Source organism: Sceloporus occidentalis, unplaced genomic scaffold (assembly GCF_023333645.1).
Source record: "Sceloporus occidentalis isolate IW3139 unplaced genomic scaffold, rSceOcc1.0.p SCAF_10, whole genome shotgun sequence".
Lineage (NCBI taxonomy): Eukaryota > Metazoa > Chordata > Lepidosauria > Squamata > Phrynosomatidae > Sceloporus > Sceloporus occidentalis.
The window spans coordinates 34,442,340-34,469,954 of record NW_028316990.1 but is presented as its reverse complement, the minus strand read 5'-3'; the positions used below and the strand labels follow the sequence as shown (position 1 = coordinate 34,469,954).

The 27,615-nt window shown below is 42.4% G+C and overlaps 2 protein-coding genes across 6 annotated transcripts in view; one reads left to right on the top strand and one right to left on the bottom strand.

Moving 5' to 3' along the window:
• The window catches only part of NATD1 (N-acetyltransferase domain containing 1), a 159,354-nt gene that overhangs the window by 80,173 nt on the left and 51,566 nt on the right, over positions 1-27,615 (top strand). For all 3 annotated transcript variants that reach the window (XM_089540792.1, XM_089540793.1, XM_089540794.1), the window contains one exon: positions 4,185-4,353. The gene's annotated coding sequence lies outside the window, so the exon portion shown is untranslated. The remainder of the gene's footprint in view (positions 1-4,184; positions 4,354-27,615) is intronic.
• On the bottom strand, positions 84-27,582 carry LOC149306436 (dual specificity mitogen-activated protein kinase kinase 3). Of its 3 annotated transcripts, none has more exons than XM_089540788.1 (13): positions 27,024-27,582; positions 12,955-12,978; positions 12,344-12,413; positions 11,963-12,011; positions 9,206-9,319; positions 8,753-8,872; positions 8,186-8,302; positions 7,510-7,561; positions 7,043-7,170; positions 5,842-5,919; positions 5,405-5,544; positions 4,748-4,793; positions 84-4,334 (listed from the first exon to the last, which is right to left on the bottom strand). In XM_089540788.1, exons 1-13 carry the CDS (start codon positions 27,037-27,039, stop codon positions 4,251-4,253), a joined length of 1,038 nt encoding a protein of 345 aa, XP_089396914.1. In that variant the 5' UTR covers positions 27,040-27,582; the 3' UTR covers positions 84-4,250. The 3 variants fall into 3 exon arrangements, with proteins under 3 accessions (XP_089396914.1, XP_089396916.1, XP_089396915.1); XM_089540790.1 differs by lacking the exon at positions 27,024-27,582 and adding an exon at positions 24,588-24,615; XM_089540789.1 differs by lacking the exon at positions 12,955-12,978.

The window sequence follows — 27,615 nt, the reverse complement described above, 5'->3', positions numbered from 1 at the left end:
CTCACTTCCTTGGAAAGTCAATCACATTCTCTAGGAGACTTCCATCAACACCAAACATTTTCAAGAAAGCCCACCAAAGAAACTGGGTTTGGGTTTATTTTATTGAAAACCAACGACAAAGTTAGTTGTTACACATACAAACAAGTCTCCCAAAATTATAAAACCATCTGGAGTCCCTCTTCCCCACTTGGATGCCAGAGCTCCAAAAAAAGTTACTTGTTTGGGACTATACCTCCCAGAAAACTCAACTTTGAGATTTCTGGACGTAACTTTTCCAAGCTCTTCTTTCATTGCCACCGCAGCTCCTTTGGAGGCGAGGGTGAGAAGGGGGGAAAGCGCAAAGGAATCTGTATGCATAACAAAGTTAGTTAGTTGCTTTCTCCAAATAATGATTAATCCAGATTGTGGAAAGGCCATCTCTGTTCTGGAAGCCCAGCTCACGTAGCTGCTCTGAAAATTCATTTGCTGGGTTCTCTAAACAGAGTCTCTTACCTTCCTAATCCAGTTTTTTCTTTTTATATTGGAAGGGAAGTAGTGAGAGGGGTGGCAGGGGAAAAAAGCTTGAAATCCATACCCATGCAGGTGTTTTTTTAATCCCACCAAAGTATGCAAGGAAAAGGATCAGACAGAGAAGAAAAACAACCACACCATTCAAAAAGAGTCAAGAAAAATCATTCTTATACAAGTGCATAGCCACGGTTGCAAATTCAGAAGCCACAGGGTTACAATTGGGAGAGACGTCGGGAGATCCACCAGATGGAAAAATGGAGCCATTTTTAAAATAGTCCATGGATTTGAGTTTGTTGTTGTGGTTTGACAAAGGGATTTTTTTAAAAAAAGCAGAAAACACAGGGTTTGTGAAAGGTGGGCAAAAGGATTTCTTCATATAATAGGCTTTATGGTAGCTTTCATTCAAACCGCTGCCTTCAATGGCTTGCAAGAGAGACCAAGTCGAGGCGAGATGGTGAGTCCTACTGGCATCTTGGCTACCACTCGACCTCTGGACTGAAAAGACAATGTGCCACTGACTAACTACAACTCCCATCACCCCAGCTGGAAAGGGTGATGGGAACTACAGTCCATGGGAACTGCAGTCCAGAGCTCCTGGAAAGTAGATGCACAGGGATGGCTGACCAAGAGCTACAAAACTTAAAAAGGATGAGTCCCTTTTAGGAAAATCTGAACAGGAGACAAGGAGTGAACAAAAACAGATCACCTCTCTTTCCAAAGGTGCTCAGCAACACCAGACAAGTGAGACAAATCGGTCATTGTTAAGGGAAAAATGGGTTTTTTTTAAAAGGCAGCTTTTATATATGTACACACACACACACACACAATTATATATAATCCTCCCACACAATTCACTCCAAACGGTCTCGAGGCCTCGAAACATTTCCCCCCTTAAAAACTGTGCTTCCAAAATGATTTCTGCAAAGTTCTTACCTCCAAATAACTAAACTTTCAAAATATAATTTATATGTACAAACATGTTAGAAAGAAAAGAAAATTAGAATAAGCGATCAACAGCCCAGTCTTTTGGGATCGGTGGATTGGAAGGAGGGAAATTAACTATGGGGGGAGAAAAAGAGATCCCTGTATAAAGTCATAGCTGATGTCTCCCTTTGTTCTTCCAGAAAAGATAGAGGGAAAGAAATCAAAGATACAAAGCAGGGCAGGTACTCTAAAGCCAATGGGCCACATGGGTCGCCAACCAGTCCCACCTCAAATGTTAACATTTTGGGTGTGATCATGCAGAGTCCTCCAATTGCATGAAAACATACCAAAATACTCCCATCTACATGCACCGCATGCCCTCTTGCTACACCTACCATTTGCATTTTCCTCTGCAGTCCCTCTCAAAATGGCACCCAAAAGAGATGCAATGTTGCTTCTTACTGACATTTTTAGAGGGAATGAAAACTAAAACAGAAGGAATTGGGCTTGGTGTCGGGGATGCAGCCCACAGGAAAGGGACTTGGTGGAAAATGACCCCTAACTTCCATGTTTATTCATTTATAAATAAACCTACCCCTGTTTTAAAGAAACAGATTTTTGGGGTGGGGGGGATGAGTACATTCTCAATAATAGATTTTTAGAGTCCTTGCAGATCCTTGGGGCTGGGACTGGAGAAAATGAATCTCATCCATTCGATTACTACCACCACCTTTTTCTCCACTACACCTGATTTAATCTGACTCCAAAACCTAAGCAGAGTCAAGGATGGTTAGTATGTGAATGGGAGACCAGTAAAAAATACCACTTATAAAGAACATTACCCCAAATCTTAGGAAACGGCTGCCAGTCGGCGCTGACAATACCAGTCTAGATGGACCAAGGTTCTTAACTCAGTATAAGGCAGATTCCCATGTTCCTAAAATGCTTCTGTGCATCATTTCTAGGAAGGATACAGCCAACCAGTTAGAAGTAAGCAGAACTTGTAGCGTTACACTTTTTGGACTATCATTCCAAAAATCCCCCAGCCTTGCTGGCTGGGGGAATCTGGGAGATGTAGTCCAAAGAAGTAAACATTTCCCAGTTCTGTTGCTTTTCAAGCATAGCACCTGTTTGCATGCAAAATGGATCAGGATCCATCCCCAGCACCTCCAGGTAGATCCCAGGGTGACCCCAGTTTGAAACCCAAGACAGCTGCTGCCACTCTGAAGAGACAATATTCAATGAGACACCAAAGATTGGAGAGAGGCAGGTTTATAGGAGCATATTAAATAGCACAAGTGAGGAAGGCTTCAGATGGGCTTTTTTTGGGTAGGTGCATTCATGGACAATGTTCAGATTAATATTACAACACATCACAGATTTTTAAAAGACGATGGAATTTGATACCCTCAACATGGATCAACAGAAGACAGGGCATGTCTACAATGAAGCTTTGATTGGGTTGCATTGTAGGACTGTGTCATGTGTTTGGAACGGTAGCACTAGTTCCATTTTTCAACCAACCAGTTTTGGCAAAGATTGGGCATGGCATCTTTTTCTCACCCAACTAGCTCTATCTCCACTTGTACACATGACACACACAGATACTGTCCACCTCCAAATTCCATGTCTTTAGGCCTTTCACACTTCACAATTATTATGCTCTCATTCCACTTTAACTGTCATAGTTCCATCTTGGGAAATCCTGGAATTCGCAGTTTAGGGAGAAAGTATTTCGAATCCTCAGTCAGAACGCCCCAGTGCCTCACCAAACTACAAATCCCAGGATTCTTTAGGATGCAGCCATGACAATTAAAGCAGAACCATAGCATTATGACTGCTTAGTCCGGAAGGGCCCTTTGGCAAGGGGTGAGGAGGCATGCAAGCTGCAATTTCATCACATCCTTGTGATTGGAGATAGTATTTAAATAAACCAAGGGAGGCAGCAGTGCCGGAATTACTCTTCAGGGTTATGACTGCTGGAAGGTTCAAGCCCAGATCCATGCTGAATCTGCTGAGATTTGGTACTAACTGAATAGCTGAGAAGCAGCTATCTATTTCAGGTGGGCTGTAAAGCAAAAATACAGCAGAAATAAATTTAGACAGAGGTTGTGAGAAGCAACTTGTTCAATAAAACCATGGGAGAGAATTAAAGGATTCTCTGGTAAGGAAGGGAGGACAGAAGAAGAGAGGAGAAAGTTTTTAAGGGGAGAGAAGAAACAGAGTTTTTAATTTAGCATCTTCTTTCTTGTCTTGGTTTTCTATACAGAGCATTTTAACATGGAGGAGTGTTGTTTTTTTTTAGGAAATGACAACCTAATTTCATGCAGGATTTTTTTCTCCTCGATTTTGCCAGGCACGTTGGTTAAACTGCAAAGGAGCATACTGTGTTATACACCTGCAGTTTGGTGTGGGTTTGGCATATCCCTGAGCATCTGGAAAAATGTTTGGGGCAAAAAAATATATAACTGAATTAGATGTCAATCAAAGGGGATAGGTTGGAGAATTAACCGCATAAAGCCAATCTTTCAGCAAGACTGTGTGCGACTGCTAGATTTCTCCCTGTAGAAATGTGTAATTTAGAAAGGTCTCCCTTTAAAAAAAGAAAGTAACAACAATGGCACGAGTCCAACCTGATGTCGAAAACAAAAAAAATCTGTTTTAGGGAGGATGCGATGAAGACATTCATTCTGTTTTGTGCAAACCACTGTTAATGCTAAGAAGTCCTTACTCCCTTTCTCTCCTCGCAGGGAGAAACCGGGTCGACGCTGTGCCAGTTCTTTTTGTTCAATGATGGCAGGGGCCTTGCAAAATTTTTAAGAATCGTCTCCAAGGATTTCTGTGACGAAGGAAACCACATCAGTCTCTTTGGTGTCATGCAGAGTGAAGAAAGGATGGGCCTGCAGGGAAGAAAAGAAGGTAGCTTCAGTTTGGGAGGGATAAAGTATTCATACCTGTGTGGAAGCTGGCAAAAAAATAGGGGAGGGATTACATAGCACTGTGAGAAGGAAGAAGGCCATTTTCTTAGACCTCAACCTCAGGCACTTATACATTACTGACTACCCACATCCTAAGAACCAATGGTTTTTGGACAACTCCCATGCCCTGAGAGATATAGTTTAAAAAATAATCCTGTTTCTGCTTATAAATTCACTATTCATTTATCTATCTATCACCCTGATCTCAAAGAATACAAACACTGCCTACAAGAATGCAGCATCTTTTATCTATATACTGTGACATTAGTGTCCCACCCACCCCAAGCCCACATATATATATACTGGCAAAGGGAGAGAAAGAATAAGAGACTCACCATGAGTTCCAAGTAGCTCATTCGTTCGGCAGGATTCTTCCTCAAGCTAGAGAAAGGGGGGGAAAGCAGAGAACTCCCATCACACTGGGATTGCCAATATTAAAAAGAAACATGGGGAGCTGGGAAACCCCGTTATTCTGTGGGTTCTTTTGGTCAACCTTTATGTCATTATTTAATTTTGTCCAAGTAAAAATAAAATAATGACATAAAAATAAAATAATGACATAAATAGTCTCAGCTTTGGGTCTGTTTTGGAATGCATGTAAACAGAGCTTGTCCAGCTACGTTTACATGCATTCCAAAACAGATCCGAACTGGACCCATGTCTCTGTTGCTTGCGTTTTGCCTTTCTTCTTAAGATGCTGTTATTTTGATTTACTGGGTTTTGCCGATCTTAAAGCTTTGGGTTACTATGCACCTGCAATTTCCTTTCAAAAAAGGCAGCAGCACTGTTTCAAAGCCAGAGAAAGGGCCACATTATTTCCCAATGGTGAAAGCACAGAAGAGAAAATGCTGGGGCTAGGAAACGAATAGTGTGAGAAGGGAAAGGGCATGCAGTTAGCAGAGAATAACTGGACTTTCTCAAAGCACAAAGGAGGACTGACATGGGAGCAGGTTTCTAGAAAGCAAGAAGCAGCGGGGCAGGTAGGTGCTCACCACTGGGCCGTGAAGTCCACAAAGTCCTTTGAGAAACGGTCAGCAGGGAGTTGAGGTGAAGGCTCTTCCACCACTTGCTTTAGCTGCTGGAAAGGGGTGCCCCACGACTCATAGGGGAAACGGAGAATGGCCATCTCGATCTGCAGGGATCACAGAGAATCTAAGGTAAGCGATGCCTGGCTGGAGGAGGCCAAAAGATCATCTCATGAAATATCTTGCTCTCCCAGAGGAGCAACCAGATTTTTCTGGAGATCTTGCAGAAGGACATAGAGGCCACAGCCTTTTCCCCATTGCTGCCCTTGCCCCAAAATTCCAACTCAGTGGCAAAATTTGTGTTCTTTCTGAGCAACAGACACTGTCAGCTGGTGAGGAAATAAGGCCCAAACTTATGCAGTTTTGTTTTCTGTGAAAACAAGATGCTAAAATAGATTTCTCACCAAGGTAATCCCAAGGCTCCAGACATCTGATTTCACATTATATCCCTTTTGGTTCAGCTCAGGGTTTATCCTTTCTGGCTGCAAATGGAAAAAAATGGGGGAATAAAAAGATTAAGTATAGGGCACAATGGAAGACAGCATGGTGTAGAGGTCTGAAGATTGTACTAGGATTTTGGAGACCTGGGTTCAAATCCCCACTTAGTCATGGACCCTCCCAGGGGACCTTGAGCAAGTCACATTCTCTCAGCTTCAAAGGAAGGTAATTTCTGCACTGCAGAAATATCACAGTTTGAGACCGCTTTAACTGTCATGGCTCCATCCTATAGAATCACCCTATTTGCCGTTTGTTGTGGCACCATAGCTCTCTGCCAGAGAAGGCTAAATATCTCACAAGATTACAAATCCCAGAATTCTCTACCACTGAGCCGCAGCAGTTAAAGCAGTGTCAAACTGCATTATGCATGCAGTGCAGATGCTGATAAAAGCAAACCTTTTCTGAATAAATCAAGCCAAGAAAGCCCTGCGATAGGTTCTCCTTAGAGTCGCCATAGGTTGGAAATGACTAGAAGGCACACAACAGCAACAACACAAGGTACATGATGGATTATGAACAGGGAGAACCACATTCTAATTCTCATGCACCATGATGTGCCCTTGGGTTGTTCACACACACACACACACACACACACACACACACACACACACACACAGGCTGCCCCAGAGAATAATGCTGTGTGGGTGAGGAACCATTTACACCACTCAGTGGCAGGGAAAAACATTCTATATTATATTATATTGTGGTGGTAGTGTTGCTACATGCCATCAAGTTGGTTTCAACTATGAATAAGAGAGCTCCAAGAGACCCTGTTATTAACACCCCTATCATTATTATTATTGCATTTATTCATATCCCACTTTCTCCCCCAAAACTGGGACTCAGAGCAGCTTGTCCAAGTCTTGCAAATGCAGGGCTGTGATTTCACTTATCGAGTCAACCCACTTATGTTCTTACACACACAAACTGCCCTGACTATTGCAATCCCAAGCTGTTCAACAGCTACGAATGTCATCACCAATAACCTAGAATTCCAATCAAAAGCACATGCCAAATAAATAAAAGAGAATGACCTCTAATACAAAAAGAAAATAGGAACACAAAACAATGGAGACTGGACAAAATGGAAAGAAGATAAAAACTCACAGCCATGTAAGGTTTGCAGCCGGCATCCATAGTCTTTGCTACTGAATCCACCAAGTAACCACTGATCCCGAAGTCACACATTTTGACATGCCCTTGTTTATTGAGAAGAACATTGGACGGCTTGACATCTGTAAGAGGGAACAGACAACAGGCCAGTTACTGAGCTGTTTCAGCCAGATGTTCAAAAACCAGAGCTGGAATTGGACATGCCACCACCTGGGATTCAAACATCAGACTATCATGATATGGAGCTACTGCAGAAAGAAACAATTATGAGAATATAGAATTGCGCTGGAAGACCTAGAAAATGCCTGACATCACATACTGTATTTTAGCTAAAGATTCCACAGATTGAACATGAGACTTTATAAGTGCAAGGCAAATCTTCTGATACTGAGCTATGACTTTGTTGTCTCCTAACAACTCTTACAAAATGTGTAAAATGCAACATTTCATATAATACCTACCTCGGTGAATCACTGATAGCTTACTGTGCAAATGTTCAAGTGCTCGAACAATCTGGAGAGAAAAGTGAACATAAATTAGTTGTAGTGCACAAGTGGGGGACACTTTGTTCCTTCAGAAATTTTGATTACTGCTCCCACAATCCCTTAGTGTTGGTCATGATGGCTGGGACTTCTGGGAGAGGAAAGTCCCAAATATCTGGACAAAGATTCCCATCTCTAGTCTAGGACAATAAACCTGCTTTACACTGATTTAGGATCTTAATGTGTATCCAAAAAACATCAAGATTCCCATCTATTCTGGGTTCACATGCAGCCACATGTAACTATTAATGGAAGTTTCTAAACTCTTCATTTTCCAGACCTAATTGTGGTTGAGGTTAGGTAGCACAATGGTTAGTGGAAACAAGCCAACTTCACACCATAGTTTAGGCAGCTGGCTTGTATTCACCTAGCCATACATAGTTCAGATTAACTAAAAGTTAGGATTCAACTGAGATGCTAAACTGTGGTTAATCTGAAAATAAATGTGGATACTTCTGATCTCGTGACCAGACCAGAAAAACAACTGAGACAGGGAAGTGCACAAGTCAAAGAAAAACTTAAATATCTTTCAGTAATGCTAGACCATGGCTCAGCACTACGACTGAAGGCAGCAAGAACAAAAGGTGCTACTCACAGACACTGCTATTTTCCCAAGTATATCTTCAGGAATTGTTTTCTTCTTCTCCAAGACTTTCTTATAAAATTTATCCAGAGATGTATCCATTAGCTCCATGCAGATCCACACATCACCCTGAGAACAAGGGCAGGAAGAAGAGAAAGTGAGAGAGATAATATTTCGCAATTGTAATGAATTAAAATACTTCCAACTGTATCTTGAGTTATGCAGGAGCTTATGGTATGCGGGCAGAATATCCACAATCGCACACTGTCCTGAAATCTGTCCCTGAATGGCTGAACAGCTGGGCTGGCATTGTCAAACTATCAGCAAATTGTCCAGATTTCCTTCTGTTTTCCTTGTTGTCTACTTTCAAATTGTTTCTGATTTATGGAGACCATAAGGTGACCCTATGACAGGGCTTTCGGGGCAAGATTTGTTCAGACAGGACTTGCCCATGCCTTTCTGAGGCCGAAAGAGTGTGACTTGCCCAAGGTCACGCAAGGGGTTTCTATGGCTGAGCAAGATTGTGATCTCTTCCAGAGTTCTAGTCCAGCACTCATAACACTGCACCTCTCTTCTTACCTCTCTGAAAAGGGCTCCATAGAAAGTGACCGTGTAAAAGCAATCGACTGTCCTCATGGAGATGTCCAAGTCCATTAGTAGCCTCTTCTGTTCTTGAGTGTTCACAGTGGCTCGGATTCTCTGGAGAGAACAAAACAAAAAAGCAAACATTAAAAATTAAAGCTTCCCAAAACACAAGAGACCAAAGACCTTTCACAGACCTTCCTAGGTACCTAACTAAGTCCTGGGAATATTTATTCATCCTGTTACACCAGCCTCTCTTCTCTTTGGTCTTACCCTTTCCTACCTCATGTGCTGTAGAAATTTAGATTGGAATCTCCTTCACACAGAGACCTGACTTCTCTTGTTGACATTACCTTGCAATCCTTCTGTTACACACATAGCATAGCAACTATAAATGAGCATTGTTATGTTCCAGAAGGAAGGACCAATTCCCTTGGCTGCAGCGCTTACCTTCACAGCCATGGTAGTGTCACTCTGCGCATGGTATACTTTCTCAACCACGCCGTAAGCACCTCTTCCCAGCTCAGCGATGCTCACCAAGTCATCTGCCTCCACTTCGAAGTTCTGTTGTTCAGGAGAGACAGAGACAGGTAACAAAAAAGAAAGAGAAACCCAGAACAACAAATGAAATGCCAACAAGCTGAAGAACGTTAAGTGAATAGGTCGACATAGGCCTTTGGTTGCATCCAGCATGGCCTTTTTTTATGTTCTTAAGCAAAATCCCAACCTACAAGCCTCACTGGTAGCTACCAAGTGGAAGTGAGAACCAGTAATGGCTATATGTAGGAAACTTGGATTCGTGACACACACACATCCCACAAAGCTCACTTGGCAATATAAAACCAGAACACAGGAAAATGGCTTTTTTTGGATTCCAATGTCTAGAATCTCTTTGTGGATTCTGTGAGCTGGAGTACAAAGGAAAGGAAAGGAACGGGATTTCTCCAAAACCTTTGCATCAAAACAACCCGCAACATTGCTGTTTTTGGATTCCAAGTTCTAGCATCTCCTAGTTGAGTTGGAGTTTTTTAAAAAAGGTATTTACCCCCACCCCAACCTTTGTGTCAAAACAATGTGCAAACCAATCTCAATGATTACAATGTCCCTAGATCTCTTTACAAGCAAGCATAGTGTTGCTCAATGGGCTTTTTAGCCATGCTCAAAATAAAGAACATTTTGGAATTCTTCCTGGAGAGAAGGCCGAAATATAGGACATGTCGAAGAAAAGGAGGATGACTGGTTACCCTGCCTAGAATAGGTTTACCAAAGCAAGGAGGGTGGAGAACTGGTGTGGCATTTTGGCTAAGAGATGAATACAAATGGGTAAGGTTTTAGCATCCAAATCAGCATATGGATTAAGCAGTGGTGACTGGTGAGGGCCTCTAACCCCCTTGAAAGATTCCTTCACCGAGTCAAGGCAGTATCTGAGCAACAGGCAATATAGATGAAGACAATCCATTCAGGACCCTTTTAGATCTGACCAATTCAATGGAAAGGGTGGAGGGAGCGGTCCCATTAACCCGGCATGCAGTTCTGACCCTGCTTTGACCTCCTACAATGCTGGGAATAGCAAGGCACTTGCTCTCCATCTTCTTGCTCCGTCAACTGCTCTGAACCCACAATGGCATCACTGAAAAGGGCTCCATTCACAGCATTTCAGAACAGGAGGATATGAATCAATCAGAGCAAGAGGTCAAAAGGTGTTCCTCCAGGATTATCCAGTGCTAAGAAAAAAAATACTTGGGACAATTCTTGCTCCCAAAATTCCCCAGGAAGCACATTCGCTGGTATCGATGCAATGGTTTCTACCATGGACAAGTGTAAAACTGTGAGGGCTGTTCAATTCATGACTGTACAAATTGTGCCATACCAGCAAGAGCTTAGGAAAGTTACTCTTTGGAATTAACAATTTGCAGAATCCTTTGTCTATGCTGACTAGGGGATTCTAGGAGCTGCTGCCCAAAAAAAGTAACTTCACCAACCTCTGGGCAAAAGTAAAAAATCAAGCCAAGGCTCTAGCCAAAACACACATGATGCACTTCCCAAATCTTCCAAGTTTGATGACTACTGCATCCACTTCAGTACTATTCACACCAGCTTTCTTCTCCAGATGTTTAGGGATGATGGGAGTGGCAGTCCAAGCAAGCGTGGCCAATGGGGGCTGAAGTTCGAAACATCTGCAGGACACCAGACTGAAGAACATTTCTGTTCTTGGTTTTGCCCTTTGAACTAGCTAGGGCCGTGCACAATGGGCCTTTCTGCAATTATTTATATGCAGGCACACCAAAGTGAAAATGGATATGAAACTTGGAACTCCTATATTCACTTTTTTTACAAAAAGCCATACTTGTAGTCCTTTTGTGGAAAACCACAAAAGGGATGGGGTTTGACAGGGATGCCCAGTGGGAAAAGGTAAACCTGGAAGGCAGCTGCCTGTCGTGTCAAGCAGCGGCTCTCAAACTTTCATCCTGCAGGTATTTGGGACTTTAACCCAAAGATGCCCCAGCCAGCTTGGTCAATGGTCAGGGATGCTAGGAGCCAAAATCTAAAGCATCTGCAGGACCAACAATTGAGAAGCACAGGTTTGAGAGGACACTGAGCTAAAAGAATCCAGTGGTAGAAGACAGTTCCTCCACTTCTAAAATGAAAACCTCTATTCTTAGCCCAGGGGACAGCGAGTAACAGGAGAACCAAAGAGGCAACAGCTATTTCTAGACACTATTTGTGAGTGCGAGGTTTCCCCGTTCCCTTCTCATGCCAGGTCACTACAAGACTGGTGGAAAATTTAAAAGGAGCAACAGAAAGAAAGGAGAAAGGGGAGGGGAGTTACTTTTTTTGGACTACAACCCCCAGAATCCTTCAGCCAGTGGTTGTTCCCAACTTCATAAACCATGGTTTGTAAAGCTGGGAAGATGTGCCCAAACCTGGCTAGTGTACATACACAGGCAGGGATTTTAAGCAGAGGGGGAAAAGATGTTGTTGCACTGCAATTCCCATCAACCAACACCAGCCTGGTGGATAAAAAGGGAAGATGGGACCAATAGTTCAACAACATCTGTAGGACACACAGGATCCCATATAAAGATTGCAGGGCTAGTTAGGGAGTGTTAATCTGCTTTTTGTTGTTGTTATATGTGCTAGGTAAAAGTTTTAGAAAAGGTACAGAACACTACAAGTCAAATAGCAATGGAGAAAACAACAACATACTTTCTCACCAACAGTAATAAAAGTCCTGGAATCCAAGTTCCTGGGAGGTCTGTAAAGGAAACAAAGCAAAAGATCTGTTCAGTTTCTGGTTTGGGGCTTTGTATGCTGACATGGACCAAAATGGGTATTCAGTACTAGAGGAAGCATATAGTAAACAGCAGGCAGGTTTACGGGAATAAGAAATTGCCTTTTGCTGTGTCAAACTCTTGAAATGTCTAACTGAGTACTACACGAAGGGTGGATTATCTGTGACCCACTAGATATTTTTGGACTACAACTCCCATGACTCCTCACCACTGACTATGCAACCTGCCTCTCTACCTTGTATTAAAGAGATTATACATTGAGGATTTTGCAAGAGACAGATGAAGCCAATCTTACGTTGGGGGGACGGATGGCTGCTTATTAGCTGACGGCATTCTCAAGATGGGAGGTCGTCTCTTCTTGGGCCCTTGAGAGAGAAAAGAAAAAACATGATACTGTTTTTAAAGGTACATGGGGAAGGTATCATGGAAAGCATACTGGGATTAAACTGTACAGGCCATTTCGTGACCACAACTATCTTGCAATTGCTCCCACACAGGGCTGTTGTGGTGACAAAATGGGAGAGGAGAAGGAAAACAGCGGAGACTGATTTGTGGTCTTTGGAGGAAAGAGGGATAAAAAACATTCACAAAACGTAATGAATCTGAGGCACAACTCTATATAGGTTGAGTTGCCTTTATCTGAAATGCTTGGGACCCGAACAGTTTTGGATTTTGGAGTTTTTCAGATTTTGGAATATGTGCATCTTGATGGGACCCAAGTCTAAACATGAAACTCAGAACACAGCTTTTCCAAGTTCCTGATCACCAAGCTACCTACTGCACTACATTCTCTCTTTCTATGGGAGCATCTCCCAAAGCTGGAGGACTTGGAAGAGACAGGGGAGAAGAAGACAGGTAGAAAGAAGATGGAACATTTAAAAGAAAGAAAGAAAGCTGATCCCTTACCTCCTTTGCGCTTTTCCAAGGATCCTTTAGGATTCAGAAGAGAAAAAGGGAGACACAAAAGATTAACAAGACAATCCAAAAGTCACAGATCTTCACTTTGAGCGCCAGCAGAGTGTATATAACGCTGAACACCAAAGTGAAGATCGTCCAAGTTATCAAATTCCCCATCACCACATACAGATATGAGAGCTGGACCGTGAAGAAAGGGGTTAAGAAGAAAATCAACTCATTTGAGACACGATGCTGGAGAAGAGTGCTGAGAATACCATGAACAGTCAAAAAGACAAAGAAATGGGTCCTTGAGCAGATCAAGCCTGAACTCTCCATGGAAGCCAAGATTATCAAATTGAGGCTGTCCCAACTTAGGCCACATACTAAAAAGGCATGAATCATTGGAAAAGACAAGGGAAGGAAACAACAGTGTAAGGATTTGTAGTTGGAAGAGAACCAGGACTCCAGGATGATAGGGTTCTGCTCACCCAGCCATGGAAACTTTCTGACCTTGGACAAGTCACACTCTCTTGGCCTTGGAGGAAGACAAGGGCAAACCTCCTCTCAACAGATCTGGCCAAAATATAAGTCCTAGCAAAGGGCTGTCATAAATCAGAGTTGGCTAGAAGGCACAGAACAGTAACAATTGCACATGGAATGCCCACTGCCGGTTGCACAATGGAAACATAAACATGATGTGAGCCGTGCCATCTACTGTACAGCAGTGCAATTCAGTCTATAGGTGGGACAATGAAGCATAATCATTGGCATAAATTTATACTACTGCTGTTTTATGAATGAGCCTGTCTGCGAATGGCTGGCAAAAATGCCATGGCCAGAAAATAATAGCCAAATTGAATTTTGTTTAAGTTCCTGCCAGTGACCTGAGTAGCTTATATACCCTGAAAATCCCATCTCATCTTGGAAGCTAAGCAGTATCAGGTCTGGTTAGTACTTGGAAGGGGGACTGCCAAAGAAACCCAGGTGATGTGCATTGTATTTCGGATGAAGGTGGTAGCAAACTACCTCTGAGGCTGTATGCACACTGCAGAAATCATCTGGGTTGACCCCACTTTAACAGTCTAATTCCCAGAATTTCACAGTATTGACCCACGGCTGTTCAAGTGGTGTTAAACCAGATTATTTCTGCAGTGTGGATGCAGCCTGTGAGTACTCCTTTGCCTAAGGAAACCCTATGAAATTCATAAGGTGGCTGTAAGTCGATTGACAACTCATTGGCACAAACTCACATGCTACAAGTGACCTGAGTATGAACCAGCCCTGGGCTTCTAACATTTTGGACCAGAAGAGGGCACTCCATATCTAGCATCTCAAAATTTTCCAGAAAGCCATGGAGACAATTTTGGGATAATACTGGCTATTTTTCACCATTCTGCACAAGCCTTTCATTCAGGACATGGCCACAGCACCGTCATCTGCAAACAGGGTGTTACACTGGGTTAGATCACTGAGTTTCCTGAGACTGGCTTTAACCGGAAGGGCAATACCTAACTAGCAATGGTTGATATTTGTAGAATTGTTCCAGTGATCCAGATGCAGGATGCCCATCCAACTGGAACGCTGAGGCTGTTCCTGTGCCTAGAAAGTTACTTTGTCCTATTATCCCACTCCTGTTAGTCATTTGGGCATTTACCAAGTAAAGCATTGTCATGCATTACCTATAAAAATATTTGCACTGTTTATCTGTTACCTTTTTGTGCAGGAAAAAAACAACCCTAAGGAATAATAGGGAAATGCCATAAACATTTGGAAAAGACTTGTCAAAATGACTTTAAAGTCTTAAAAAGGGACTTTAAGCAGCAGTCAGAAAACAGCACTCTTGCTAATAAAGTGATTCCATTTGGACCCGTTACATTACTTTATTATATTTCCAAACTTCTGTGCTATTCGTTTAGTTACCTGATGTGCATCCAGGCTGCACTGTTATAGCAGTTTGATACCCCACTAGTTGCCATGGCTCCATCTTACAGCTCAATGATGGACTAAGATTCTCTGCAAGACCAGTCATCCACATTTCAGCACTAGAGCTCTCTATCAAGAGGCTACAAATCCCAAGACTCCACAGGAGGAAACCCTAGCATCAAATCCCAGTATCCCAATCCTGCAGTGTTATGGAACTTCAATGCCATTTTAACTTACACAGCTCCAGTCTATGAAATGCTGGGATTCATAGTTTTGCGAGGTACTTAGAATCTTCTGCCTGAGAACCATTCTGCTGTAGTTCAAGGGGTTGCATGGAAATATCCACCAAATTACAAATCCAACAAATCTGGGCAGTGGAGCCGTTAAAGTGGTATTAAACTGCTATAACTGTGCAGTATGGATGTATTTTCAGTATCTTCTATGCAGAGAAATTAATTCCATGTTGTATAATAAAGAAGTGGAGAAAGAGAAGGCATATACTACTAGATATATACAATATCTCAATTTACACACACACACACATATATTCATATGTTTTCTTCTGCGAAGATTACTAAAAAAATCTAAAAATAAGTATTTTTAATGTGGAAGTTTGGAAATCTAACACAGTCGTGTTTGAAAATTAGCAGCGTTTGATAGCCTTTTTCAGTGCGTTTGACATTTCTACTAGTTCCTGGGCTGGATGGCAGTGGCATAGTAGTTTTATTGTTCCAAGAAGGAATCTGGTATTTCTTTTTTTGAAAAGGAGTATTCAGATGGCCAAGCGGTCTTACATTGCAAAGCATAACCCGGTTGCTCTCATTCATACAGCACAAACCAGAGATTTCAAAAGTGATCTGTTTTTTGGATTGCACCTTTACCTCTTTGAAACTCCCACTGGGAGATTCTTGGGCAGCTTGGCAGATTTTGAGAAGTGGACTCCAAAAATATACCTTTTCCAACCTTTGCTGTAAATACGATTAGTGGCTTAACCTTTGGAGAATCTGTTGAATTCTCTCCGCTTCTTGCATCAGGACCCGCATCTGGCTAAAAAATGTCCCCGCTACAAAATGCTAGTCTAGCACTGGTCAAAACCAGAGCTGGTTGGTTGATTGGTTGGTTGCTTCCCTCTTAGGCTAAGAGAGTCTGATTTGCCCAGGGGATTTTCGTTGCCAAGCAGGGATTCGAACCCTGGTCTCCAGAGTCCTAGTCCAACACTCAGACCCCTAAATCACTGTTGACTCTCCTCCGTTCAAATCCAAGAACTAAATGACAAGGTTTGCCCCAATGATGATTTGCAGAAGGCAATTTCAACTTGCCTGGTCCTGTGCAAACTATGTCAGATGCTGCCAGCCGAGACATCACAACAAACCATGGCTTGGCTTGTCAAACCATGGTTTGTTTGATAATAATTTTTATTGGCACATTAAGAAAACACTTATTTAATAATTACAATATTAGTGAACATACAAAACAACAACAGAGAAACAAAAGAAAAACCAAACCTAAACGAAACAAGCACAAATGTAAGCAAAACCTCAAAAAACCCTACAATACTACAACCTCACTTACTCACCAACTATACTAAAGATATAATTTATATAAACATGAAATTATTGTGTTTCCAAGTAGTATAAATTGCTGTTGAATGTATCTATCATCTTATCACTCCTCTAAATATCACATCCTATCCCTTCTACAAAGGAAACAATTTAAAAAATCCAAAAGATAAGTAAATAATCCTTATATATTGAATATATATTGAATATAACTTTTCAAGTTTTTCACATAGTGCATAAAAGGTTTCTCAAGAATTCATTGATATCATTGCCTTTAACAAAATTGGTCAGTTTTGCAAGTTCCGCCACAGCTGAGACATCACAACAAACCATGGTTTGCCTTGTCAAACCATGGTTTAGCATAATATCTATAAAACCAGATTTGCTAAGCAGTTTAGGGCACAAAAGAGCAGGGCCAAGTCTTCCACTTGTCTCAAGAAAGTCCCTGCTAAGAGTTAACCCGAAAGAGAGATTAGCCAAAGCTGTCTCCAAACAGTGCAAATTACATCAGCCTGAAAAGCAGACAACAGACAATGGCCATTTATTAAGGTCTTTTCTGTTCAGAAGGAGAGAGAAGGGGGCAGCCTTTGGGATTTCTCTTTTTATCATGAAGGGAAGGAGAGAAGCTGTCAACCGCCAGGGGCCTCCTAGTTCTCCAGACAGGTTTACAGGAACAAAATGTTCCAAAACACATGACGGTCTACATGTACTTCTCAAGCCAGATCTGGAGTGACAAGGGAGGGGGCTGGCCATGTACAGCAACAGCATTCAAGATGCTCTTTGTTTTCTTCAAATACTGTATCTTCCTCAATGGAAAGCAAAAGAAACCACTAAAGTAGCAGACCCAGCGGTTCAGATCGTGTATTGAACCCACATGCCATGGCAAAGCGCAACCATTAGAACACATGTGTCTGAGATGATTTTGAAGGCAGCCCATTATCCATCTTTTTCAGGATCAGGAGTTACATTGGTCCAGAAAAAGACCAAAGTGAGGCTGGCAGGGGATTCTGGGAGTACTGATGCCAAAATAGGACCCCTCCCCATTCAAACTCTGCTGCATCCTTACTTAGAGATGGAGGACCTCAAGATGGTAGCACTGGTAACCTCAAGGCTGGACATTTGCAATGTACTATGTTTTTCGGCTACCTCTATTCCAAGTTCAGAAATTTCAATCAATACAAAATACAGCAAAAAAGTGATTATATCACACCAATATTAAAATCACCCCACTGGCTGCCCATTACTTTCTGGGCAAGGTATAACAGCGCATGAAGATTTGTATGTAAGACACTCTACAGAATTAGGAAACAATCATTCTTGTGCATTCATTCACATCTTTTCATTGTGTGCTTTCAAGTCATTGCTAACCTATGGCAGCCATAAGGCCCATGGAGTCTTCTTGGCAAGATTTGTTCAGAGAAGGATGGCCATTGCCTTCCCTAAGGCTGAGAGAGTGTGACTTGCCCAAGGTCATCCAGTGGGTTTCAGAGTCCAGTGGGGATTTGAACCCTGGTCTCTAGAGTCATAGTCCCATATTCAAACCACTATTCCATGGTGTCTCGCCACTCAAATCCAAGTGGGTGCTGCTATATTCATGCCAACAACATATAGCGGGGAAGACTTCATATATTAGTACTGTTAACAAGCAGCCAAACTGTTCTATTAGACTGGCATTACAACTATTAATTACACAAGAAGCAAAGGACACTTGCTTTCCGGATAAATTTTTCTGGATTTATTTTAAATAGGGGTAGAAGATGATGTCTCCCAGTTTCTTCTCAATACCAAGTACAGAAGCCAAGGAGAGTTATACCTAAATGTATGTTTGCATTTACTTGGACAAATGATAATACCTGGCCCAGCTAGAAACTGGCATGGGTTTGCCGCAGACGGAGAAGGATGGCATGAGTAGCCCCTTAGTCACTCTGTGGTGACTAAAAGCAGGGCTGGTCTGTCTAGTAACTTGTCCTATAAATCTTTTCAAAGCTAAGAGTGTTTCAGCCTTTCAAAGGCCCTAGGCTGTCTTTCGACTAGACGCCCTTTTTCAGAAAGATATTTGCATTTATTAACATATATTAGGGGCCTCTGATCTCAGGAACGGCTTCCGAATTTAGAATATCACAAAAGGAGAAAGGGGGGGGGGGTTCTGAGATTTCGGGAAGCATCACCCACAAGCATGGCAGCAGATCACTGAGGTCTAGAAACGTGTGGACAGCCACAGGTTTTAGGTGATAATGGCTCACGAAACTACAAATCCCAAATTCCCCAGCACTGAGCCACGACAGTTAAAGCAGTGTCAAACTGCATCAATTCTGCAGTGTAGATGCAGCCACAGTTTCAAGCAATGCCTAACTTTACAGAGCGCTGATGCTTAGGTTCAAATCATCATTCTTCAGGGTGGAAAGTGCATCGGATGCAACCTTTCCCAGGATTGCAGCTTGGGGACCGCAAGCAAAACATTTTTTTATTTAAGCAAGCTTTTAATGCTTAAGCATGGACATTTTTTTTAAATTACAGAAGTATGTTTTATCTGTTTTAATTTTTGTATGATTTTTAATCAATTTTATAGTGTTTTAATGTGGTGTTTTTAAACTGATTGCACAACTTTTGGCTAACGTTTTTCATTTGTTGTTACGGAAGCCACCTTGGGTCCCAACCTGGGAGAAAGATGGCATATAAAGTAAGTAAGTAAATAAATAAATAAATAACTTTTTAAAAACTTTTGTAACTGATGTTTTAATTCTGTCTTTTTAAATTCTTGTAACCTGCTTTGAACCCCTTTGAAATAAATACATGAATTTTTTAATATTTGAAAGCCGTGGATACTTAAAGCCGTGGATACTTGAATCCGTGGATACGGAGGCCGGCTGAACTCCATCCTGAAGTAACTGGTTAAATGCTTTCCCCCAGTACTATTGCAACACAAGGATGGGTTGTAATCTCAGGTTGCATTGCGAGTCTCCACCCTCCTATCCTGACCTGAACACCTCAAGCCAGGAGCATGCATGAAAATATGCACATTTGGCGACCTGCTCCTAACCCAACAAGCTCTGCTGGAAATTCCACCTTTTTTTTTTCCTTTGGAGGCCTCTTGGCATTGCCAGGCTACAGTTTCAGGTTGCTTTCCCAGGGCTCCAACCTTTCCCCTGCTCATGCACACCTCTCCTCACTACCGCACACATAGTAACACACCATGCAGACATACACACACACTCACAGGGTGAAAGAAAGTTATAAATAACAGAAGGCGTTGTGCACTCAGCTGACCGCTTCTCCAAATGCTTGGGTGAGACAGCGGAGGATGACAAAGAACAAAAGGAGGAGGGAGGAAAAGATGCCAGGTCCAAAATTCCCCCCTTTCCAGGAATCGGACATTCATGAGATGCTCTTTTTTGCAAAAATGCTATGGGAGATATGAAGCAATCATGGCCTTCTCTTTTCTCATGAAGCTGGAGGCTTCTTCCACCATCTGTCTCCAACATCCCAAAACGTTAGGCTTGGAAGGGTCCCCCCAAAGGCTATATAGTCAAATCCTGATGGTCCCAGATGCAAAGCAAGAGCACAGCCATTGACAGGAGGCCATCGAAACTGTGTTTAAATACCTCCCTAGCTCTTAAACATGCCACATAGATCCTTTGTAATGTTTACCAGGGGCGCATTCACACTCATTTTTTTTGTCCCGAGGAGATGCGGATGGCCATGCTGATGCCTATCGGGTTTGTTGTTCCCATTACGTTTTGGGTTTGCAAATCTGAGCCATTTTAACCCTTGTGTTATTCACGCATGCCACCTTTCGGGTTAAAATGGAGCCGCCTCCCTTTTAATGATATAGAGTAGTGATGGCGAACCTATGGCACGCGTACCAGAGGTGGCACTCAGAGCTCTCTCTGTGGGCACATGTGCCATCACCCCAGCACAGCTTGCCAGAGTTTGTTACTAGAAAGCCAGAGGGACATGGCACTTTGCAATAAATAAGTGAGTTTTGGGCTGCAGTTTGGGCACTCAGGTTCGCCATCACTGATATAGAGCATTCTGAATCGATCATCCAATATTCCTAATCCAATATTCAAACTAATGCGCAACGCTGGCTTTCATACATTCCCAGCATTGATGTCTTGTTATGAGCTATGAGAGGGGCTTGACCGTAAGTAGGAAAAAAGCATTAGCTTTACAAAAGACCTGCTCCTTATGGAAAATGAAATGGACAGAAATAAGTTATTAGGAATACTGACCAAACACGGCTGCCTTTTGGGACTCTCTTTAGAGTTCTTGCTCTCAAAACTCTTGCGATGTATCTTTAATACACTAAACGTGACTATTCTGTGCCAAGCAAAAACGTGCAACAGTTTCACAATATGCACAGAATACATTTTATGTTGGGAAGTAACAAAGTGATTTCACCCCCTCCATTTGTGAAGGATGCTAATACAGTCTCTCCATCCATAGATTTTTTTTTATCCATGGGTTCAACCATCCCATGAACTGAAAATATTCAAATATAATATTAATTCCGAAAGGAAACCTTGTTTTAGCCATTTTATATATCCATTTCACCATGTAATTGTATTTAATGGGACTCGAGCACCTACGGATATATCAGATCTCTTATCAATGGTGGCACCAAAAGAAAAGAAAAAGAGCCATTTTTCCACAGAAGACGTAGGAAACTTCAGGTCCTGGGATCGAATCTGGCTCTCCTAGGGTTCTCCTCCAGTCTTAGGGGTTTCCCCAGATAGCTCCACCCCCTTCTTTATGACATCATCATTTAGGTCACTGCAGCCCAAGGGGTTTTCCCAGCTTTACAAATGGACTTCCACATTCCAAAAGGCCGAAAATCCCTTTCCTTTGAATGCTGACACTAAGAATCTTAAATCATAGAAATGGAGAAGATGGACCTGGATTGTGCTCCATCTCCCAGAATCTCTCTGAAATTGAGTCTCAAGGAGGTTCCTCACTTTGGAATCTATAGGAAGGTTGGGCAAGGGTGGCAGATCAAGGAGCTAATCCTTGGCACCCTGTGATGCCCTGGGCATGGCATGGGCTACCAAAAAATGCAATCATAGCCCATTTTTTGATTTGGGGGAGGGAAAAACAGTGTTTTAAGAATATTAAATGTGGGTTTTCTGGCCCACATATATATATGTGAATGGATGGATTGATAGACAGAAAGATGTGTTTGTGTGTGTGTGAGTGTATACAAACACACAGTGGGCCCTTGGTAACCACTGGGGTTTGATTGTAGGATCCACCATGGATAACGAAATTCATGGATGCTCAAGTCCCATTAAATATAATGGCATAGCAAAATGGTGTCCCTTACATAAAATGCCAAAATCAAGGTTATTTGGAATTTATACTTTTTCAGGGGAATATTTTCAAGTCATGGATGCTTGAATCCATGGGTTAAAAATCCATGGATAAGGAGGGCTGACTGTATATATGTGTATACACATGCATATACATAAATAGACACACAAACACATATATACACGCACAAATACCTGAATATACATATACATATATACAAGGGACAGTTCCAGACCGTTTTGTTCTTCTTAACTGTCTTCAAGTCGACTTCAACTTAAGGCGACCTTATGAATGAGAGACCTTAAGTCACCCGATCCTCAAGTGCCCTGTTCAGACCTTGCAGACTTAGGGCCGTGGCTTCCTTTACCGAATCCACCCATCTGGTGTGCATGCTTTCCTCCTGTCCTATTGCACTCCTCTTTACCAAGCATTAGCTGACTGATGTCTACGAAAGCTCATGCTGCCAACTTCTTTCCTTTAGTTAGTCTCAAAAGTGCTACGATAAGTCTCTACATATTGTCTTTTCTAGGGAGTCTTCTTCCCATGATATAGCATGACAATCTCAGTTTCGTCATCTTTGCTTCTGGGCTGAGTTCAGGCTCGATTTGGACCCATTTATTGATCTTTCTTAGCAATCCACAATATTCACTGAACTCTTCTCCGGCACTACATCTCAAATGAATGGATTTCCTTCCTATCAGCTTCTTTCACTGTCCAGTTGTCACAACCATACATAGAGATGGGAAATACAGTGGGCCCCTGATATTCACTGGGGTTTGGGTCCAAGACCCCTCATGGATACCAAAAATCATGGACATTCAATTCCTATTAAATGCAATGGTATGGGAAGACTGTGTCCCTTATATAAAGTGGTAAAATCAAGGTTTGTTTTTTGGAATATATATATATATTCAAACCGTGGATTGTTGAATCTGTGGATACGGAGGGCCAACTTTTGGAAAATGACCATCTTTTTTTGTTGTGTAGCAATTATTTTGTCTTCTCTCTTCCTACATACTACCTTTTCCCTTTTGCTCTCAAACATGCCTCCAATTTCTCTAACCCACAGCTTGGATTTCCAAGTTGCAAGACTACTATAAATGCATCCTGAACGTTCAAGATTTCGGTGACCGCGACTTGCACTCACTTTATTGAGGGTGACAACCTGTCCTTTTCAATGGACAGTAGTTCTCCATATGAGGGATTGCAAGGGGATCGTCCTCTTCTGAATGGTCTTCTTTCTTTGAAAGGCTGATCATTTGCTTTAAATAAAAAGGTCTGGAAAAGGAGATTTTGATTAACTTTCAGGAAGAACCTCCAGACAGCAAATGCTTTTAGCAGCGGAATGGACTATCTTATAAAGGGATGGACTCTCTCTTCTTTGGAAGTTATTTAATAGAGACTGGTTGGCTATCTTTTTGGAATTCTTTAGTTTTCAATTCCTATATTCACACAGGGCTGGATTAGATGACGCCTAGGGTTCCTTCTTACTCTATAGGTCGGTGATTCTGTGAATCAGAAGAAGAGAAACCAGGGACTCTGAAGTTATAGTTATAGCATTTGGACAGCAGACCCAATGGACACATGGGTCACCTGCTCAGGTAAAGTCCTCCATATCCAAAGATTCTGCATCCATGGATTCAATCATCTGCAGCTTGAAAATATCCCCCCCCCCCAAAAAAAAATCCAAAAAGCCAACCTTGATTTGGCCATTTTATGTAAAGGGCACCAGTTTACTCTCTCATTGTATATAATAGGACTGGAGCATCCATGGATTTTGGTATCCTCTGGGGTCCTGAAACCAAATCCCACCAGATACCAAGGGTCCACTATAATTTGGTTTACATATCAGATTTAACATGTGCAATTTCATGCCATCACCCTTTTTTGGGGGATGATGTATAATATATACTACTTTTTTTGCAATCTACAGGAGCCATCCTTAAATTTCTTGCAATAGCCTTCAGTGCAATAGATAGAACGTTTGTTCCAATTCCAAGAACTCGGAAAGTAAGTTTTTCACAGCTAGCCCTAGATCTTTAGCCATCAACTGTTCAGTGAAGTTTTTCCAAATTCCTAGATGTTTTATTGTTGTTAGCTTTTCAGAAAGCACGCCTGTGGATCGCTCCCAACCTTCAGGGCACTTGTTCCAGAACATTATACGTAGCTCCTAAACACTCTTTGTTTTTGAAGTTTTATTCCTATCTGGACGTTTTTTTACTGAAGACCCCAAAGCCAGAAGGCCAGAAGAGACAAGGGGTGTGTGTTGCTAATATTGGCAATGTACTTAGAAATTTTACTATCTGTCTTTCATTGCTAGTAAGAGGAGGGATCAGAAGCAGCATGATTCGCACCCCTGCTGTCAATCCTGGAAGAAACAGGATGGGATGAACAACAACCATGGTACTACAAATGGGGAACTGCAATAAAATGCTGCAATGTGAAACCAGAAGGAAGTCCAAATCTTCTGCTCTATCCCCGTTCCGACTTGTGCTCACTTCCCTACACCACAGTCGGCATGCTATGACCACTGAGCATCCTCGCTTGTGTGTGTGTTGTGCACCTTCAAGTCATTTCAGACTCATGGTGAACCTAAGGTGAAACTATCACGGGGTTTTCTTGGCAAGATTTGTTCACAGGTCGTTTGCCAATGCCATCTCCTGAGGCTGAGAGTGTGTGACTTGCCCAAGGTCACCAACTGAGTTTCATGGCCAAATAGAAATCGGCCTCACAATAAGTTCGCCTTATAAGTCAGAAATGGTTTGTAGGTACACAACACCAACAACCCAGAGAGGCCGTAGGGTCGCCACAAGTCGGAAAGGCACAAGATTCTGTCTGATCTTGGAAACTAACCTGGTTAGTATGCGAAGGGTAGACCGTCAAGGAACACAACTTGCTGCATTTCAGAGGAAGAACCTGGCAAAACCACTCAGGAGTCTAAGAAAATCCTATGAAATTCACTGCAAGTCAACAAGTGACTTGAAGGCACACACACACACACATGTGAGACTTGTCACATTTTTGAGACTCTTGCTAAGGCATTGATGCTTTAAAATAAGGGATCAATAGTCACAAACTTTTTTAAAAGCCCTCAAGTAACTTTTGGTGTAAGACACCAGTACACATCCACATTGAGACCCTTTAAACTCCCTTGGCTCAGTGCTAGGGAATCCTGGGAAATTGTAATTTATTGTGTTACCAGAGCTCTCTAACAGAGAAGGCTCACCATCTCACAAAACTACAGTTCTCAGGGCAGTTCAAGCAGTCTCAAACTGGATTTGGACCTTATGCAGCCTTGAGAGCCAGAAACCTGTCTATGCAAACACTCCATTAATACTTAGGAATTGCACCTCGGATACCAGAGATTCTGCACTCGCGCACAAATCTAACAAGCAGGCCACGGCACCAAAACAGTCCTCAATTTGGCACCTTGATGTGGGTTGGCGGGTGAGCATTTCAAGCCTTTTTGCATATTGAGGTCACATACCCTGGCACAAATGGACAACACATAACACCTTACAAGATGCGTGCAATGCACCGCCGGCGATGTTCCAGATGCAGACAAAGCGAGCCACTATGCATCAATAGAATCACTGCAAATTAAGTCTCGTCTTACAAATCTGGAGGGAGAACGTCCTGGAAAAACTGCACAGCTTGGCCGATCACATAAAATCTGAGCACATGAGCTGTTATTAACCTCCCAACATACACCACGAACAGCAAAAGTTGCAAAGCTGCAATCCGGGCTGCATCCGCACGGCAGAAATAATCCAGTGTGGTACCACTTTACCTGCCAGAGATCAATGCTATGACTTAGCCTTCCCTGTCAGAGAGCTATGGTACGGCAACACACTATGTATCCCAAAGAAGGAGCAATGTCCCCCAAAACTAAAATACCCAGAATCTCATGGCGTTGAGCCAGGGCAGTCAAAGCGGCGTCAAACTGGATTATTCCTGCAGTGCGGATGCAGCCCCACTCTGTGCAATGCTAGAAATTTAAAGACTAAAGGAAGATTTCATTTGGGAGGGACAGAAGTCATAGCTGAGAAGCAATGCCCTGAATTCCCTTAACATTAATCCAAGACAGTTAAAGTGGTCTTAAACTGGATTATTTCTGCAGTGCAGATGCAGCCACACTCTGTGCAATGCTAGAAATTTAAAGACTAAAGGAAGATTTCATTTGGGAGGGACAGAAGTCATAGCTGAGAAGCAATGCCCTGAATTCCCTTAACATTAATCCAAGACAGTTAAAGTGGTCTTAAACTGGATTATTTCTGCAGTGCAGATGCAGCCCACTCTGTGCAATGCTACAAATTTGGAGAGTGAAGGAAGTTATCATTTGAGGAGGAACAGAGGTTTTTGGTGGGTAGCAACACCCAGAATTCCCTTAACATTGAGCCAGGACAATTAAAGTGGTCTCAAACTGGATTATTTATGCAGTGTAGATGCATCCCCACTCTGTGCAATAGTAGAAATGTGGAGACTGAAGGCAGATTTCATTTGGGGAGGGACAGAAGTTTTATAAGGGGAAGCAATGCCCTCATTTTGCCTCCCCCCCAAAATACCACAACCTTGCTTCCCCAAATATACAACTTGGCAACTCTCCCTTTGCAAACTCTCTCCTTGCAAAGTGACCTTTTTGCAAAAGTTGCAAAGGAGGGAGGCAGAAAGGAAAACAGGGGTCAATAAAAGAATAAGGGGGAGGGGAAATAAAAACCCTCCCAAGTCATAGTGGCTCATGCACAAAAAAGTGTAACTACAACAGCTGCCCCTGAGAAGTGTTACCTGTCAAATGCCAGGCTGCAAAAAGCATATATTTTTACATTGCAGCTTCCATGCAAAAGTCCAAAAAGGCTTTTTGTCTTCCCAAACGCAATGCGGGGGCGTCTTGTGCAAGAGGAAAAATGTTTGCATGCATGAGAAAAGGGAAAGAAATGCACGACTTAGGACAGCCCTGGAGAACTTTGTGCACCCATTTTGCACCCTTTTGCACCCCTACCCTCCTCCTAGCCTGATCCTAAGCCTCCCCCCTCCCCAAAAAAGCATGCAAACCCCTTCCCACGACTCTCCTTCCAATTGCACCATGCATCCCTTTTGCAAAAATAAAAATTTAGCAATGGCACATTTATTTATTTTTTTGCAGTTTGCAGGAAACCTTTCCATTGCAACAAGTTTTCCAGCACTTGCAGGGAAAGATCTGGGGGTTCTTTTTTATTGCAACAGTCCCACCACCCCAACCCCCCACCAAAGAAAAACCCTTGTCACCCATTGCAACACATTTCTCTCTACCTTGTTTTCTGTCCATGGTGGTTTCCCAGAAGTCAAGAGAACAGCAAAAGGCACGCCTCAAAAGGGAGGGGGAAACTGGATATCTTGCAAAAATAAAATGAAATAAAATAAAGGAGCCGAGCTGGCTGCAAAATAAACCCAAAATGCAATTATTTTCCAAAGGCTGGTTGCATGCTCTGATCTTTCTTAAGGACTAGAGCCTTGGTTGTCAATGCAAAATTCCTCTTTTTAATTGCTATTTTTTTTCCTTCTCTCTTAAAGCAATTGCATGCAAAGAGAGAAGTGCAAAAGGGAGGAAAAAGGCTTTTTAAAAAATCCTTTCCAAAGAAAAAGGAAGGAAAAAATGGATTTTTGGGGGAATTTGGCTAAGGTTGCAAAAGTGCAGCTTGTTCTTTCCAAGCGGCTGCTGAGGTTGGGCTCCTTTTCCGGACGTTAGAGGACCCCCAAATATTTTTTAAAAATTAAATTAAATGTAAATGCATTCCCAGCGAAGTTGCAAAAAAGAGCTGCAAAAGCAAAGGAGGCTCAGCAGGAGACAGAGCGGCCCGTGACGTCACCCAGGAAACTGGCATCCAGCCAAAAGGGGCGGAGA